General features: G+C 36.1%; 3 protein-coding genes across 7 annotated transcripts; all 3 read right to left on the reverse strand.

Annotated features, from left to right (window-relative positions):
• Window positions 1–1,398: 1,398 nt before the first annotated feature.
• On the reverse strand, window positions 1,399–4,090 carry LOC124409976. Of its 3 annotated transcripts, none has more exons than XM_046887991.1 (2): window positions 2,449–4,090; window positions 1,399–2,276 (listed from the first exon to the last, which is right to left on the reverse strand). In XM_046887991.1, exons 1-2 carry the CDS (start codon window positions 3,418–3,420, stop codon window positions 2,058–2,060), a joined length of 1,191 nt encoding a protein of 396 aa, XP_046743947.1. In that variant the 5' UTR covers window positions 3,421–4,090; the 3' UTR covers window positions 1,399–2,057. The 3 variants fall into 3 exon arrangements, with proteins under 3 accessions (XP_046743947.1, XP_046743948.1, XP_046743946.1); XM_046887992.1 differs by having other exon boundaries at window positions 1,399–2,267; window positions 2,443–4,090; XM_046887990.1 differs by having other exon boundaries at window positions 1,399–2,270; window positions 2,443–4,090.
• Window positions 4,091–5,209: 1,119 nt separating this feature from the next.
• On the reverse strand, window positions 5,210–8,104 carry LOC124409014 (sorting and assembly machinery component 50 homolog). Of its 2 annotated transcripts, none has more exons than XM_046886400.1 (8): window positions 7,869–8,104; window positions 7,482–7,568; window positions 7,269–7,355; window positions 7,069–7,191; window positions 6,625–6,839; window positions 6,146–6,524; window positions 5,719–6,013; window positions 5,210–5,622 (listed from the first exon to the last, which is right to left on the reverse strand). In XM_046886400.1, the coding sequence occupies exons 1-8, from the start codon at window positions 7,887–7,889 to the stop codon at window positions 5,438–5,440; spliced, it is 1,392 nt and encodes a 463-aa protein (XP_046742356.1). In that variant the 5' UTR covers window positions 7,890–8,104; the 3' UTR covers window positions 5,210–5,437. The 2 variants fall into 2 exon arrangements, with proteins under 2 accessions (XP_046742356.1, XP_046742355.1); XM_046886399.1 differs by having other exon boundaries at window positions 6,973–7,191; window positions 7,869–8,103.
• A 459-nt stretch (window positions 8,105–8,563) lies between these two features.
• LOC124409115 (anoctamin-4) lies at window positions 8,564–15,502 on the reverse strand. 2 transcript variants are annotated; one of them, XM_046886535.1, is made up of 11 exons: window positions 15,222–15,502; window positions 14,416–14,782; window positions 13,585–13,710; window positions 12,912–13,391; window positions 11,753–12,146; window positions 11,328–11,560; window positions 10,983–11,180; window positions 10,311–10,740; window positions 10,004–10,209; window positions 9,644–9,925; window positions 8,564–9,540 (listed from the first exon to the last, which is right to left on the reverse strand). In XM_046886535.1, the coding sequence occupies exons 2-11, from the start codon at window positions 14,740–14,742 to the stop codon at window positions 9,226–9,228; spliced, it is 2,991 nt and encodes a 996-aa protein (XP_046742491.1). In that variant the 5' UTR covers window positions 14,743–14,782; window positions 15,222–15,502; the 3' UTR covers window positions 8,564–9,225. The 2 variants fall into 2 exon arrangements, with proteins under 2 accessions (XP_046742491.1, XP_046742492.1); XM_046886536.1 differs by having other exon boundaries at window positions 15,053–15,502.
• Window positions 15,503–16,920: the final 1,418 nt, after the last annotated feature.

Raw genomic sequence — 16,920 nt, forward strand, 5'->3', positions numbered from 1 at the left:
TTCAGTGATTTCGTCAGGCAAATAAAATTCTTAAATACGGAATATATATATATTTTTTATCTATTACATTAAGATTTATAATTCATATATATTCTTGTACGATATTTTAATTACAATTTTACTACTTTTACAGCGATAATTGAATGTACGCAAATAAGATACAGCATCATCGAAGACAATTCCATTTTCGAGTACTGGGAACATCCTTATCTGACTATAACTCCGTTCTCGAATAACAACTGATATCAATATGATACAGTCTGTCTGTATTTCAGAGTCTGGATAACGGTTCAACTTTAACTCGAATATCTGTACAAAGAAAACTTTTGCTATATGATTATTTATTTGCGATAATTCTTTTATCACTGTACCATAGTTTTCCTATCTTACATATGTGTATGTATAAAATGACAGTATCTATAAATCTGACGTTTGTGTTTTTCATTGCATTGAATATTCAGTTCATATTAGGCGATATTTTCGAACGTAACTTTCGATTTTAGTTAACACCATAATAGATACCCACATACACTGGGTACACATAAATAACAAAGACGACTCAACAAACTTATTTTGATTTCAATTATCTTAATTTTAAATTGCACCCTATTTGACCCCTTCTGTGTTCGATCCCTCACGTTTTATTGATAGATTATTTGTACCCCTATTCTCTGATAAAATGTAATACAATTTATATCGTATGAGGCAAAGAAGAAAAACAATTGACGAGTTTTAATGAAATTCTAATTCAGACATGAATCTACAATATTAGCACGGGAATAGGGTATATGATTCATTAATGAGTGAAAATAAAATCTCGTTTACGTAAATACTAACAAAAATAAAAAGGGCGTTAAGAATGAATGTTTCCTTTTATGTATACAGAATTATACAATAATATGGTACATACCGATTCTAACTTTCTAAGTATCCTTGAATATTTGAATTACAGCATGTTATCATATATTATATTTATATATTAATATTCTTAAAGCAATTTAATTTTTACAGCCCATGTAACGTCCGCAAGATAAAAAATATATTAATTAAATAGGTACAACATGTGCTTTAGTTTACGCATACGAAAGTAGAACTTGATCACACAAATCTTGAACACGAAATAAAGTATTCAACTAGAATCTATATACCCTATGACGCGTGAAATACGAGCAACTTGGCAACAATATGAGATTAGATGAATTGAAGAGACATACGATCTGTGCTATATTGTATAGTTATGTCTCCGGTATTTGTGTATTTGTAAGCACACGTGTATGAAGATCATTAAACGTCGTGCTGAACTTAGATGTAGTAACTTCAAAAATGAAAGTTTGAATGTTAGCTATATGACTTCATAAAATGCGGGTAACTGGTTTCCATCAGCTTTTAGTAATTTTATAGATTGAAGTTCATCAACATGGTCTTCCGAACTTACATAATATAAGATTCAAATTCGTTTGTGCTCTTCTTATTATTGGAGAACCCAATTTTCTGATCATGAGAAACGGAACCTTTCAAAATAAAATTGGTATCGTTTCGAAGTGAATTGGACAAAAGCAGCTTCATTTCAAATTGATGAAACTTTTTGTACTAATCAAGTAAAATCAAATTCAAAGTTATAAGAGAAAATTGGAGCTCAACTGAATTTTGTTTTTTAATACACATAATAATTCGATAAGGTTTGTTGTGTCTGGCAGCAATACCGTTATACAATAAAGAAAGTTAATTACTCAGGGAACTGTGAACCAGGGTTTATCGTATGTATGATAAACGCAAAACCTTGGCTCAAATTTGTACATGAAGTACATCTTGGTTAAAAGATGAGTATATAATTTGGGAGACAATCTGAATGATTGAAAAGCTAATTCATTGGCAATTTGAAATGCTCTTGAATATCATCCCTTCCTTCAGACATTACAACATTCGAAATAGCAGGAAGGTATCGAGAGAAAGAACAATAACCAAAGAAAATGTTCTGTTGAGTGAATACCTATCTTCTATCCTATAGCTTGCTGTTTATGAAATCTTAATAATTTACACGACAGTCGATGCCACTGTTACAGATCATCTGCAAAACGGTGCTGCCAAATTTCACTGCGATGCTGAGGTGCTAAAATTGGATCCAGTATTTGGGACATTTTGTTGATCAGGTCCTTAAACCTTGCTCTGTCACGAACCATTGCTTCCCATGGACCTTTCCGAGCAGCTCGATATGCATAATCCCATGCGATCATCGTATGAATTATGGGGTGTTGCGAAAACCGTACCTGCTTTAAAAATATACCAAATTCTCAAACTGTAGAATTTATAGGAAAAACAAATTGTGCTATATTTTTTTAGTACTCAATCTATCATCACCAAATTACATTGATGACGGAGATTAATTATTGTTGGGCCATACATCTTCCAACATTATCAAGAGAGTATGAACCTAAATATTACCTTCAATTTTGATCTAGGATTTCCAAGGTCGCAATTATTATCCTCATCCTCATCCTCGTCGTCAGTGGTAGTATAATCGTATTCGGAATCTGAACTATTTTCAAAAACAATGTAACAACTATCCTCGGAGTCGACGGATCTGTCGGAATGAAGCCTCCTTCTGTTAATGTTCATCTCTGATTCAGTCTCTTCATTTTTGTCAGCATAAGCACAGGCTGTAACGTCTATCGAACATTCAGGTATGTATCTGACCTTACAATTAGTAGAGATCAGATCTTGGTTACGGTTTCTATGTTGTTGCTTCCGTTTTCTCCGTTTCATATCACAATACCCAAAGTTGAATGGAAATTGCGAAGCGCCAGTGTCGACCTCTGCACCATTGACTCCATAGCGAAGCAGCCTTCCATTTTCATCGATACATGGGGTACTCGGTAGCTCTTTATCGTTTTCACAATCCTTGAGGTCTCTGAATTCTTTGAGATCATCCTGAATGTCGGCGGACAATCTCTGCCGCATTTGCTCCTGTCTGTGTCTCGACTGACTAACGCCAGAACGACGAAGCTGGGATCTACCCCGACCCCTGCCTCGCCCCCTTGCAACATCCATGGGCATTTGTTTGTTACAGTGCACCTTGGGTGAGTATGGCCTTTTGGCTGGTATTTCAGAGTCCAGGGATTGAGGTTGAAAATCGAGCAAACCTGAGACCCCGCGAATGATTTTTCGTGGAACTTCCATGAGGAGCGACATGCCGATTCGACAGGTGGGTAATAAGGCAGTGAAATTACCGTATTCTCGATATCTCAAATTTTTTTCAAGCGCTGTTGGTAGTCTCAGATAATTTTCCGAGCCCAAAAACGTGGGTCGCTCATTGGCCACCGTATCCGAAACATATAATTTATCGTAGGAATCCTTAGATAAACCCATAGAAACGTCGTCTAATTTCCGCTTCGTTTCCGTCAGCGTATTTTCCGTAATCATTTCGCTGCCTTATGTATTTTTTATCGTCTCGTTTTACAAGGACGTCTCTCCGCCGCCTGACAATGATATAAATCTCGATGTATATCTTGGTTACCGTATGAACCCTGACTTCTCAGATATCCGCAGCAGTAATTTCCTCTCTTGTATTCAAAATTACCCTTATCAAATTCAGTCCAAACTTCTTGACTTGTATGTACGAAAATTTGAAGCGATTCCATCGTAGAAAAACACATTTTAACTGCACTGAGTAATACGGAAAGCTATTAGGCGGCCATTTTTCAATTGAGAATTATCACTCGAGCGTCATCGTCAGGCAATGACGTCGCATCGATACATCGCAAAGACTATCGACAACCTTGCGTGCGTTCGCGGAGTTTCGCCAAAATTCTAGACGATGTGCGCACGTACAGCCAAGTTTCGTGAACTTGCCAATTTTCAAATACCGCTGTGAAAAAATTCTGTTTCATAATCATGAGAATTGCAATAATTCCAGGATTGGATCACGTGAATCTGCTAGTCATAATTTGTTTAGATTGCATCAGTGTGACGATATATAGTCAACAAAAGAAAGTGCAGTCGACTTGTCATCACCACAATTATTGTATGTAAGTTCGTAATGAACGAAGGTCGAAATTTTCGATAATTCGACTCTCGTCCCTCCGATCTTCGCGGCGACGTCAGCATTTACTACAGTTTCTTTTACTAATGAACTGTAGTGTACTTTTTTTATTTGACGTTCCATGAGTCTTATTCGTAAGCAAGGCATTATCGCAATATATCGAGGTTTCGACGCAAGACGCAAATTCACTGCATATTACACAGCGTACTTGATACGTTGCATGATACATAGGTGGAAAAATTTTGACACCCACTTAACTTTGTTTCAAATCCCGCGGATTCCAGTATAACATTAATTAATGCTGTACTCATCAATTTTGCAGTGTTATCGGCAACTATCACGTTTTAAGATATGCCATAACCGAACAAATCTGATTTCTAGAATATCGTACCTACTGATCATTATGTGACATAAAAGTTAATTGAAAAATTCGCAGTTTACTTGCGATTTTTCTTATCTCAAATTGTCGCTTTACAATCGCATTTTTGCTTTACATCGATGCAGATATATCAAACGATATATTTGTCGTGTATTAGAAGTGGTGATCAAATTTGTTGTATCAGAATAATAATAGCGCTCTGAATACAAATACTTTGAATGTACTTAACAATTAATGAATTTAATGTAGACCCTTCACTAAACCAGATTTTATTTATACTACGTATATCTTTGTGAACAATTTGCAAAAGTTCGGGAGCTTCCCAATTCTTCAAATGTACTACAATATATTTTTTATCATACATGCGTGAAAATTGGGAATTTGCATGGCAGTTTAACAGGAAAAAAGTGAGCAATTTTCATTTTAGTGTAGTAAAGGTAGTTTTGCATATGCACAGTCCACAGTTGCTTCATTTTCATCCCAAGGGAAAAGAAATTGACCACTTGCGTTCCACAAAACTACCACGCATAGCTCCACCACTTTTCATTCACGGACTCGGGCCAAAAGTTGGTGACTGCAACTCATGTGATTGTCCTCCTCGCTTTGCTTAGTCGCTAACTTGACACTCGTCGCAATCGCCCACTTTCGTCCCTTGCCACACAGTATACTATTTCTGCACATCGGTAAGCAGAGTGTCACATCAATTGGTATTGATATGCTCTTAAAACAAGTAAAAACCAGAAAAATAACTAGGATCAAGGATTGAATATTGTAGATTAAAAATAAAAATATTTCAATAACTATAGTGTGTGTATTTTAAAAACTATACAGACAGAATTGTGGAAAACTTGAGGATCGGCAAAATTACACTATGTAGTATGTTATGATGATTCACCCCTCACAATTGATGCAAATATAGAAGTTGCATTTGGGGGGTTTAAATGCTATTAATTATTAACAATTCGCAACTCTATTTGCAGTATTAGAACACAGAGACTTCAATTTTCTACTTATAATGTCTAGAGATATTGCAATCCGATCCCAAATTGGAACTGCTGTAGCACATCACTCCGAACAAACAATAAGGGCATGATCAAATTTAATTCAACTCTAGCCACATTTCCTAGTTTCATCGCAATTCCAGCACCCGTTGTACATCGAACGTTGTTTGTGAAGATCTTCAGATTGTCTTTCAAGTCCCTATCTGCAAGGCCCAATTGGATAACAAGCATTAGTTGTTCACCATCTTTGTTTTTTTCCTTGTAAGATATTTTATTTCTTTGTTCAATATACCACTCACCAAATTTGAAACTGAAGTTCGTTAAATTACCGCCATTGATAAAACCATGTAGCCTGAACAGATCACCAAAACTATTTTGGCCAGGCCTGAATGGTAGTGGGGTATAAAGATGAAGGGCCAGAGCCCAATAAAGATCACCGCCGATTGAATTGCCTTCGCAACGAGGCCCACACCCTCTCATATCGAATCCTCTGAGATTGAGTGGGCCTCCTAGGAAAAAGTTATCGCAAATGCTTATCTGCATGTCGTTACTAATTCCTTGAAGCAATCCTGACTGGAACCCCAATTGGAAGGTCTAAAATGGGCAGAAATTACTTCTACGTAAAATACAGTCAGAAACTGAGAGTTGCATGCAGTTTTACATCTGTGTGATTGAACAATTAGATTGTTTATTAACTAATTTACAATTTAGTCTGAAATTACATACAGCAAATTCATGCGGTGACCAATTGCTCTGCATGACAAATTCGTTTTTAATAAAACCAATGTTTCCACCAAGGCCAGCTACTTCTGTAGTGAACTGTATAAGAGAGCCAGTTGTTGGAAATATGAGACCATCCCTCTTGTCAATGCAACCAATATACCTCAGTGCCGATTTAAGGCTAGGTCCCGATTGTTCCCTAACACGAAATGTGACTTGCTTCGAGGCACTGATGTTTCTGTAAGTTCCCTCATATTGGAAATTATGTTTCAAGGTACCTGTACCACCTCGATTGAATGCTAAGTCCAGCAGAAACCCTGTGTCACATTGTTTGTATCCGGACCAAGGCAGGTCGTTTGTTGTACTGAATACTGACGCTGTGAGACTGTGGAAAAGTAGAAAATTTATAAGTCAACAGGTTTGAGTAAAAAATACTCTAAAAATATTGGGCATGAAAATATTGTGGAGTAAACAACTTGACTCACACTTTGTGTAGCCAGCTGTCGACAAATGGTTTTACAGCAGATACATTGACATTTGTTGAACTTTTATTGCCATATGAGTATTCCATTTGTAGTTTTTCACCTCTGCCAAAAATGTTTGGTGCTCTTGCACCGATAATAATCGAGCCTTCATTGTTACCAACCATTGTGTTAATACCTCCCATTATACGCTTCATTTCGTTAACAGTAAATGTCACCTACATTAAAAAGAATCCTATGTTATGTTTCCATACTATCTTATGTATCGATTAGTTAGAGACGTATTTCTCATTTTCAAAGTATTGTAAATTTATTATCTAACGGAATGTTCAAATGCAGAAGTAGCCTTGCCTCAACACCTTCAGGAGTCGCATCCGAGCCTTTGCTAGTATCAATGGAAACTCCAATATTTCCAAAACAGCCAAGGGCATCAAGTTTTCCGCGGACCTTATGCGCTCGAACAATAACATCTTGGAAATCTTTAGCTTTGAATAACTCTGTCACCTGCGCTTTGATGATGTCATCCTTTGTTCTGACTAGACCATCTATGTGTACTTTATCAACCCGGGCCTGGAATAACCAAATAAAACATTTAATAGTTGAATGACAATTACTTCTACAGATGTACCAAATAATTAAGTAATTACCCTGACTCTTTGAAGGTTTACAGGCTTAGGGTCAGCCAACGTTGGCTTCCTTGGCAATGCATCACGTTCTTGGTTGTAATAAGCTGACTGCAAATTAGAAGATAGCGACTTCATTCATTCAGAAATATCAAAATGCATTGTATTGTCCCAACAAGTAGTTTCCACAACATAAAGCTACAAAGCACAAAACATCACGATGATAGCCAGACTCACATGTTCATAGTCTTTTCTATAATCTTCTCGTTTTGGATTAGTTCGATTATGTGATGTCGTTACAAACTCGCGAGGCGCCTCTGGCTCCTGTAATCAACAAGCATAATAAAAATTGCTTATTTACAAATCAGTATTAGTCAACTTTAGAGATAAAAGTATTAAACTAATATCCCCCAGCTTCCAGTATTGACGGGTGATGATAAATTTTATTCAATTATACGAACAAATATGAAAATGACAACAGTTGAGTTATAACGCGGTGTTATTTTGGGCTCAAAAGCATGAGGATCACGGGATATTGTTAGAGATTACGTTAACGGCATCATCTATTAGTATGCGTTGAGTACAGAAAAGCTAGGTTATTCCATTCAACATTTGGATCCTCACCTTCGCGAGCACCGTCCCCATTGTCTCGTTAATAAATTATATTGTACGAAATTCTCTTGAGTCAGGCTCTCATGCCGAATTTAGTTGTTGAAATTGAGCGTAAATATTTTTTTCTGCTTCCTTTTACGCTGATGAAAATTTTGCGTCAAATGGGATTGTGGTGAACAAACGAGAACAGCCGGCACGCTGCTGCCAACTTATATATGATCGAGAATTTAATTTATTCACACACAACGTGTTATACCTCTACGCTCTCTAGGCCTACGTTTGTGAATTTTTTTTTTTCAACTGCAACCGTGATTGACACACACGTGCCTGTGGTATTTGGAAAAGAATGTAGGCTTCTCACCTCAACATGAACGTGCTGATGCTAACGGCGAAATCATCGATCTGGAAATAAATCTTTTGATAAAGATAACTATGAATGAATTTGTCTTCTTGCTTTATTAATACCACCAATTTCATCATTACATATCATTACTTATAAGTATGTATATCGAACAAAGTTTTCTAGATTCTCGAATACATAGCAAAAAATATATCCATCTCTTGTGCATATGTTCATACAATGATGAATACCTTGTATAAAAATTACATCTGTTTGTCTGGATGTAGAATTTTTATATCTTCAAATTTGCTTATATTAAGTATGAAATCGATCGAATTTAATGGATAGTTTTCTTAAACACCTAATCTTCATTTTTAAATAATCATATTTAATTAAAATTTACCTATATAAATACTTTAACAAGTGTATATACATACATCCATTAATCAACGTTCACTCATAACGTCTTATTGTTAGATATGTAAGACTATCGCAATAACAACGGCAGTTCACTTAATTATCCTGCGGAAAAAAAAACTTGTTCTAAGTAAATAACAATTTTTAATAGTTATGTGTTAAGCAGGTACGAATATAATTTCGAATCAAAACAAGTAATCCCTATTGTATTTTGTGTGTATGCGCAAAATGAACACTGCAGTAAATTAGTCTTTTACAAGTACTATGTCCCATCCTGCTGCTCAGAATGTAACACACGTGTTGTTTCTAAGTACGTATAAATGTGTTATAAATCCAAATATTTCCAGACGATGGCAGTGACAATGTTTAAAAATAATCAGGGATCCTCAAATGTTCATTAGTCTAGTGTTACAAATTTAGCAACTTGTAGTGAAATGTTCCATTATTTCAACAGAAATACGTGCTTCAAACTTCTGGTGAGATATCCAGTAGTATGACCTGAGCTTGCATATCCCTAATGTGGTTACTCGAAAAATTTTATATATTCTATTTTTGAGAGGAGTATTCGTTCGGAAGCGAAAATGAGAGAAATCTTCTGTTTATAACCAGTTGTTACACTGCCCCATCAGTGCCTCTGTGATGTACACCAGATGCACCAACTGGACTACCGTGAACTTCCAAATCCAATTCTGCGTTTGATAGAGAATTCTGTATAACCCTATTCAGTCTTTGCATTGTCTCAGTATTTGAATTACTTCTTTGAGAAATGTTTTCACTAGTACGACACGGTCCACATGCTCGTAATGCCTCTTGCTTGATTATTATTTCATTTGTAATGTAGGCCTCACGACGAATTTGATCTCGTAACGTCTGAGACATGTTTGGAATACACCAGCGAACCAGAATCATCACCAAAGCCACTATATTCTAAAAACATTTTCAAATATTAGCTTTATGTAAACTTGTGGACAATCAGAACTAGATCTTTGAATTTTTTAACTCAAATTATAGGTCAGTAAATATTAGGTACCTCGAATACCACAACAAATGCTAGTCTGGCAGCAAGGATATGCCAATACATAATGCTGTAATTGTATTCACCCGATGCAGTCTCTCTATAGTCAGGGTACCAACAAATTTTAATTGGTTCAATATCATTTGGTATTTGTGGGCGATACTCATCTGGAAAGTGGCTGGTATTGAATTTGGACAGTGAGTTTTCTAGAAACCCTTCTAAGGAACTTGTATTCGAGTAAGCCTTCATATAAACTAGACGTGGAATGAAGTTGGACGTGAAAGCTATAATAAAGCCCTGAAATGGAATTATGGTAAATCAGTGCAGCTATAGCGAAAACAAACATAGTTTATCTACATAAATGATTATACTCACATTGGTGATTACTGACAATTTAGAAATGATATCGAGTATTCTAAACCAAACACCAATATCTCTAACTCGCTGTCCAACAGGCCTTCTATACATAGTCAGTAGCTTTTTAGCATCGAATCTCATCTCAAATATGTTGTTGATAAGCGCGAAAAATGGCGCAAGGGGAAAAGCAGCAACAAAAATTGTTACAAATCCATACTGCAACACTGTTCCGATTTTTTTTTAATTTTTTACACTTGCATACCGATATAACTGTGTTTTCAATGTCACTTTGCCAGTTAGTCAAAATATTACGCAGCAAACTTACCCATTTCTAAATATTCAGGGAATAAACTCCTGGGACCCCATTCTACTAGTTTATAATCTTTGACCCACTGAAGGTTTATTCTGGATGTTGATTTGTCTTTATTTTTATCTTTTTTTGTTCCAACATGAACCTTCACAGTATTCAACCATTTATAAAATAATGGAAAAACCATTTCTAAGATAGTGTTCAGTGCTTGTTTCCCAATCATGATGATGATTAATTGTATGGATAATTCTAATAAACACCCACCAGGTCCACATTCTTCCTGACGAAATGTAAAGAACCGGATATATTCTCTCGGATACCCAACAAACTTACCTTTAAAAAAGGCAATGTAAAATATGGAAGCGTAATAATTGATAAATTGTAGCAGATATATTTTCAGAGTCAAACTGTCATCGAATTCTGTTTGTGTCCGAAGGAATTCGATCTGTGAAAGTAAAAAAAGAAGTATCATTAGTTTGAAGGATCAACAGATTAATTGACATGGTAGATATTATGCAGATCCATTACCAACTATACATATCTGTAATTTCTAAGGCGCTTCTAGCCTTGAAATATAAGGTCTCAACAATCTTAAAGTTCTCTTGCTTATACATCAGGAAACTCGTAAACTATTATCGAGAAATATTATGTTATAAAAATATGTACATGATCCACTAGTTAAATTACCTCTGTTAGATATTCTGCTAACCGAATGTATATTGAGTTGAAGATAATTATGCAGCACAAGTTAAGGCAAGCAGCAGTCACAGTAGTAAATAATATGGCATAACTTGTCACTATAGTATCCTTGTACAAACTTAGAGCTGCTAAAACCGATATTCTGTAGAGTATAACAGCTAGAACTGCGACCACCGCAACAGCTATCTGTAAAGATGCAATTTTTCAATATGTATTATTGGGTAACACAATAATTGTTTCTTGGACAGTTAACAATTTAATAACAGTAAGCTATTTGCCACTTTAAAACTGTTCCAGTTTTGAAAATCTACTTGTACTCAAGTTCCAACTCACCAATAATAACACAACGGAGGAACTAAAAATAATTGCCGGTAACTTCAACTTCCAGAAAGAAAGATGAGGCTCTGAAGCATCTGTAATGACGTGTGCACGCTGTTTTTTAACATGCGCAAGCCGAGCCAGATACTGTGGTCGGGGGTGCTCTTCTTTAATATCAAACTTGGTGAGATCCCAGCGATGAGTTATTTCAGCAGAATATCTTTTCCATAACTCCAGAAACAATGTGGCTAGAAAGAATGACAGTACTGTGACAGTTTTCAAAAATAGTACTATCCAAGCTATTTCAAAACAAATGAGAAAATTCGTTTTTTGCTTTCATGGCTGATTGCAGGATTATAAAAATAGGAGTAAAAAATTTGTCGATTTGCAGGGTGACTAAAATTTCAATGACAGGAAATTAATTAATTTTGCAAGCTCACCCCAAAACGACATAAAAACAGCAAAGAAAACTGTAGCTGCATTATCAAACAGATATGTGACCCGCGCGTGAAAGCATGTATCTTTGAGATCCCAGTATCCACAAAGTTTATCACATAATGGACACATTTTCAGTTCCAAATTGCCAGAGCAAATATCTTCACTCGGTTTGTTGGAATATAATGTGAGACAGCTGTAGAGGAAGCAAAGTAGACCAACAATACTGGCTGGGATTAACATGTGCGTATAGAAACCTAGCCAGGCAAAGTAGAGGCCGATTTTAATGCCAAAGTATTCTTTCACGTAATCTAGTGGCTGACAGTGCAAACATTTCTTGACACTTGCCCATTCTGTGTATAAAAGACTTCGCATACATTCCGAGTTGTGAAGATCACCCTGTAAAAAAAACGAACATAAGAATGAAGGCACAAGTTCAGAATGTTTTGTGGAATTTTGCCACTCTGGGTTGCATCAGACTCAACAATTTTCTGATTAGTTTGAACTACATTGTTCCGAATTTTGATCTCTAAAGTGTAGCCGAAAATCATACCATAAAATGAAAGTTTCAATCGACAAATTAAAACTAATATTAAAAATATTTCTTTTGTCTTTGAATAAACAACCTTAAACTGAAACAGAGGTAAAAAAAACAGAAGGTGTTATTGCATCTGGACAAATTTTATTACCTATCAGAAGCAGGTAGTATTAAAGTAAATGCAACCCTTTATTTTGGGTCTTGTACCTGTTTTTCTAACACCTTTCACTTAATACCTGAATGAAATACAGGCAAGTGACCTGCATATTAACAGGTGCATAATACTCACTTCCATATTGTTTGAGAAACTCTGCTATTCTAACACTTCTGAATTGAATTTTACACAATAGGTCAAATCTGTGATCCCCAAATATATCTATCTTAAGACAGTGTAAAGGAAGTTCATATTCTCAAAAAACAGATATAAAATACGTATTTACGATCGTATTGACACGACAAATTGGCAGTGCAACCCAAAACAAAAAAATGAGAGTGCAGGTAACATAGTGTCGTAGTATGTATAAATCATAATCAACTTGCTATTTGAAAAAATGATTACAAGTAAAGATTTTTGAATAATGAATAGAGTAAGGAGTGATGGAAACCTGTTGAAAGTTTCTACTCACATCATGTAAAGGATAGGCAGCCACATATGCGTTTTCTGCAATTAATCTGTCGATCCCGAATGCAAAATCATTTTCCTTATCTTCTGTATACGTTGTCCTATCTAATATAAAATGAACAATTCGCGAACGTGTTCCTGGGCTAAAAAACTCGGGTGTGTCCAAATCGAATAAGTACTCTTTGTCTCTGCTATAAACCGCTGTGAACTGGTGCTTCATTGTTGGAAACTTAGATGGGTCCACATCAAACTTGCTCAAAAGACGTCGAAAGAATGAATTCATTTCCTTAACTATAATATTAGTAGAGCTTTCAGATGGACGAAATCCAGGCACATTCTTCATTGGCATTCTCAATTTCAATATCTCTGCATAACGGCGCAAAACTTCTTGAGGAGCATGAATTTTAATGAAGCGTAAGCCGTTAGGCTCTGGTCTTTCATATTCAAGTTCTAGGCCCTCCTGTTGCAGGTTTCCCTCAAATATCTGAAAGCATATATAGGTATATAGTAGTGGTATTCAGTTATTAGCTCCCAATACAGCTGTTTCATATGGTAAAATAACGGTTTTAATAACGTGGATGGTTACCCATTTTGAATTCAACAGGTTGAATCCCGAACTTATTCTTTTCTCATTCGAGTATATTTATCCATGTTATACTATGGCTAAGTTCACATACCCTCCGCATTTCCACACTTTTGTAAGTGATTGCTTCTCCATTATGTTCATCCCAGACCAGTACAAAGTCAATTGTGCGTAGCTCATCACGAAAATACAAACTGGATGCCTCGTCATAGTGTGAATCCTGGAGAAAATATTAGTTCTATAGATTTTGGATCATTTAAACACTACAAAAAAATAGTCGATTTTATTTAACAGTTCAACAATTCAATCGCAGGTTCCATTTACAATCACTGAGACTAACCATTTTGCAACTAATAGCTGTTTCTGATTTGATATTGTGCAAGTTTTTGGTATTATCACCTTTTTATCAACACAATTACGTGAGCTTATGACCTTTCATCACCAATAAAACTAAATTTAATGGTAATAATTAGTAATAAAACTGCTTGCATTGCCAATAAAAAAAAAGAAAAAAAAAAAACAAAAAAACAGTGAAGCCTAGCAATCAAAGTTTTGTTAAATTATTTTGTGAAATATAATACTTTTATAGATTCATGTATAAGAACTGTGTTAAACTATCCTATTTAAATTCAGTGATTGTGCGACCAACTATGAGCATGAACTTCAATGTAATTTATCACTTCCTCTGCTTATCAGAAATATTATCAAGGAAATTCAAAATTTAACCGTGTGAAAGATTAGTATTAACAGATTTCTAATTTATTCGTGACTATAAAAGTGAGGGAATTTGGATAAAAGACGAGTAATCATTGATTCCCTTAACGGCATGCAACAGGAAATCTTAATATTCAATAAACAAATTTAATCGGAACCTCCTTCCTGCTGAGAACAAGTATTGACTCGTTCATGGCATTTTTACACTTACCAATCTAATTCCTCTTCCTGCTTCATCATCTCTAATTTGATCACAGTCACCACCGACCATCCTAAGCTCCATAGCTCTTGCAGTTAACGAATCTCCACTGCAAGCGGAATGCACGCTTCTAGTTGATACGGCACTCTCTGCGCTGTTTACACTTATAGCACTTCCAAACAACGTCCCAGGAATGCTTTGATATAAAGTTAACTGGGAAATATGGTTGAGGTTTGATTGCGTCGAGCGATAAATGCTTGGCTGCGAACAGCTGCGTGTGCAGCTGATGCTGTGGCTGCGGCGCTGCGTCAGATTTACACTTTCTTCATCTTCCTCCATTTTTAGTTTGAACAATCAAGCCTTGCAGCCTCTAGCACAACTTTTACAAAAATAAAGGAAATAACAACGTAAGAAGCATGCTAATGAAAGTATTCAATTATATAACATACGCAACTGAAACTACCGTAGCTCCTCCGGTTTCTCTGTAACTCAGGAAGTAATCTAAAATATAGTTTTCAAACGAACACGTCATTGATAACTATGCACATGAACTACATGCATTCCCAAAAGTCCGATGTATTTGAACATTGTTGACTGTACAAACACATTAAGAACCGGAAATGTCGAGTTCTTAATTGTTTACTATCACATTCTTATCATAACGGTCGCGAGCGGGACGCAGCCAGAAAATTATAATCGGAGTGAAATGGGTCAACTTGTCGGAAAAATGTGAAAAAAAAGTTTACAATTCAACGTAAAACTTTATTGCTGATGCAAAACTTTACAAGTACAAAAATTATGATAGCAGGAATCGTTACCTGGATATCGGTTATATTGACGTGGGACAGAGTGACGATCGATCAAAGGTAAACATGCAACATCATTTTAGAGCATCAGGTGAATAATAAAAAAAAAGTGCCAGTTTAATCTATTGGTCACCGTCAATTCGGTGCAGTTGTCCCTGTGTAGCATAGCTCGATCGTGTTGCGGGATGCGGCAAATTTCTGTTTATTAGGAGACTGCCGCTGATCAATCCACGCATGCGTGTGATCCGTCGTCTGCTAGGGGCACAGGTGCATTTGAAAATAGCGAAAGACTCACAAGAAATGTACACACATACAGTTGTTTTGTTAACGCTTCGGGGTTCATTTATCCGAAGTATTGCAGCGTACATCGGATTACATTAAGATGTACGATGTACATTGTGTAAGCCCACAATCTCTACAGCCATGTCGCGGAGGAAATTATATCATACCCTGTTTGTACAAATCCAGTTTTCCCCGCTGCAATTGCTGTATAAATAATACATATTGTACGTTTTCAGAATGGTTTATGGGAATACGTAGGTGATGAGAGCGAGACATTAAAGCTGTGCTCACCTACACTCCCATTTTCAGTCATGGGCGGGTGTATCAAATGTATGTGTATTGTGTATGCATACATAGGTATAGGTATGTATGTATGCCGTCTGGCGTGTGCCGAATGCACGCCCGTCTGCCGCAAAGGGGAGGAATTGGGGGCGGTAAAGGACGAGCAGGTGTGCCCGATGCGATGTTAACCTTGAGATCCCCAAACGACGCTACTACGGCGATAATATTGTATTTTGTCGTGAATTAAGTATTAGTTGGATTGAATCGAAGAAATACTTTCCTTAGGCTGTTTATAATCCGCCAGACGATCATAACGTATGTATTGGGTCGAAATTTTAGTATGTAATGGAGTTCCGTGAATGAAAACCAATTTCCTAGTGGGTGTACTACGTTAGAGGTTAATTGTTATATTTCGGAAAATTTAAAAGGACGATGAAGCTGTTAGGCGCCTTTATGATAGCTAGACCTTCATGGGATTAAAATGCGGTACAATTGTTTACTGTATTTAGCATGTATATGTAGGGAAATTTTTCGGAAATTAACCAGACTGTAACAAAATCCAAGACTTAAGTATATACTTGGGCGACTGACCCTAGAGGTGACCGGGCTTTAAACTTCTCTTTGAATAATTATACGGGCTTATGTATGTATATATGTGCAGAAGCACTTCACAAAGCGACCTTATCCATGTGACGCATATGACTGCCTTCTAATTAGGGTGAAATAATCTCAGACTCAAGTGTCGTACTTAACACCTAGGTATTTAAACTTTAATACCCAAACTGTCGGCTGTACAGGTAAAACTGGGAATGGAAAATTTGAAAGAAAAGAAGAAACATGCGAATGTAATAAATCTACCCGAGAAAGTTTATTCACGAAACGTAAATAAAAGTGATTTGAAGGAGAATTGGTTAGCTAAACTATATGCGATTTAAAATATTTTTTAATATCGCACTTCACCTTCGAGAACCTTTTCAAAAATATTTTCGAAACTGCAGATGAAACAATCAACTTCTTAAAACTCAACGCAATGTGTACATTTACACATATTTACATACATATGTAAATATAGCGCGTTACGCGTGAGTGAACTCGTTCATTTCTCTTCTTGTTTTTTCTTACTTTTTACTGCGATCACAGCAAGTAC

Source organism: Diprion similis, chromosome 8, assembly GCF_021155765.1.
Source record: "Diprion similis isolate iyDipSimi1 chromosome 8, iyDipSimi1.1, whole genome shotgun sequence".
NCBI lineage: Eukaryota > Metazoa > Arthropoda > Insecta > Hymenoptera > Diprionidae > Diprion > Diprion similis.

What these genes read in the sequence shown, in the direction of transcription:
- LOC124409115 (XM_046886535.1), bottom strand. Translation starts at nt 14,742, where the DNA reads ATGGAGGAAGATGAAGAAAGTGTAAATCTGACGCAGCGCCGCAGCCAC. An exon ending in AAAGTGTGGAAATGCGGAGG is followed by an intron (nt 13,392 to 13,584) that starts GTATGTGAACTT and finishes ATATGCTTTCAG; the next exon opens with ATATTTGAGGGAAACCTGCA. An exon ending in AATTGTCAGTAATCACCAAT is followed by an intron (nt 9,926 to 10,003) that starts GTGAGTATAATC and finishes ATTCCATTTCAG; the next exon opens with GGCTTTATTATAGCTTTCAC.
- LOC124409976 (XM_046887991.1), bottom strand. Translation starts at nt 3,420, where the DNA reads ATGATTACGGAAAATACGCTGACGGAAACGAAGCGGAAATTAGACGAC. An exon ending in TTGGAAATCCTAGATCAAAA is followed by an intron (nt 2,277 to 2,448) that starts TTGAAGGTAATA and finishes TTTGGTATATTT; the next exon opens with TTAAAGCAGGTACGGTTTTC.
- LOC124409014 (XM_046886399.1), bottom strand. Translation starts at nt 7,889, where the DNA reads ATGGGGACGGTGCTCGCGAAG. An exon ending in ATAGAAAAGACTATGAACAT is followed by an intron (nt 7,356 to 7,481) that starts GTGAGTCTGGCT and finishes TCTAATTTGCAG; the next exon opens with TCAGCTTATTACAACCAAGA. An exon ending in GAACTTCAGTTTCAAATTTG is followed by an intron (nt 5,623 to 5,718) that starts GTGAGTGGTATA and finishes TGGGCCTTGCAG; the next exon opens with ATAGGGACTTGAAAGACAAT.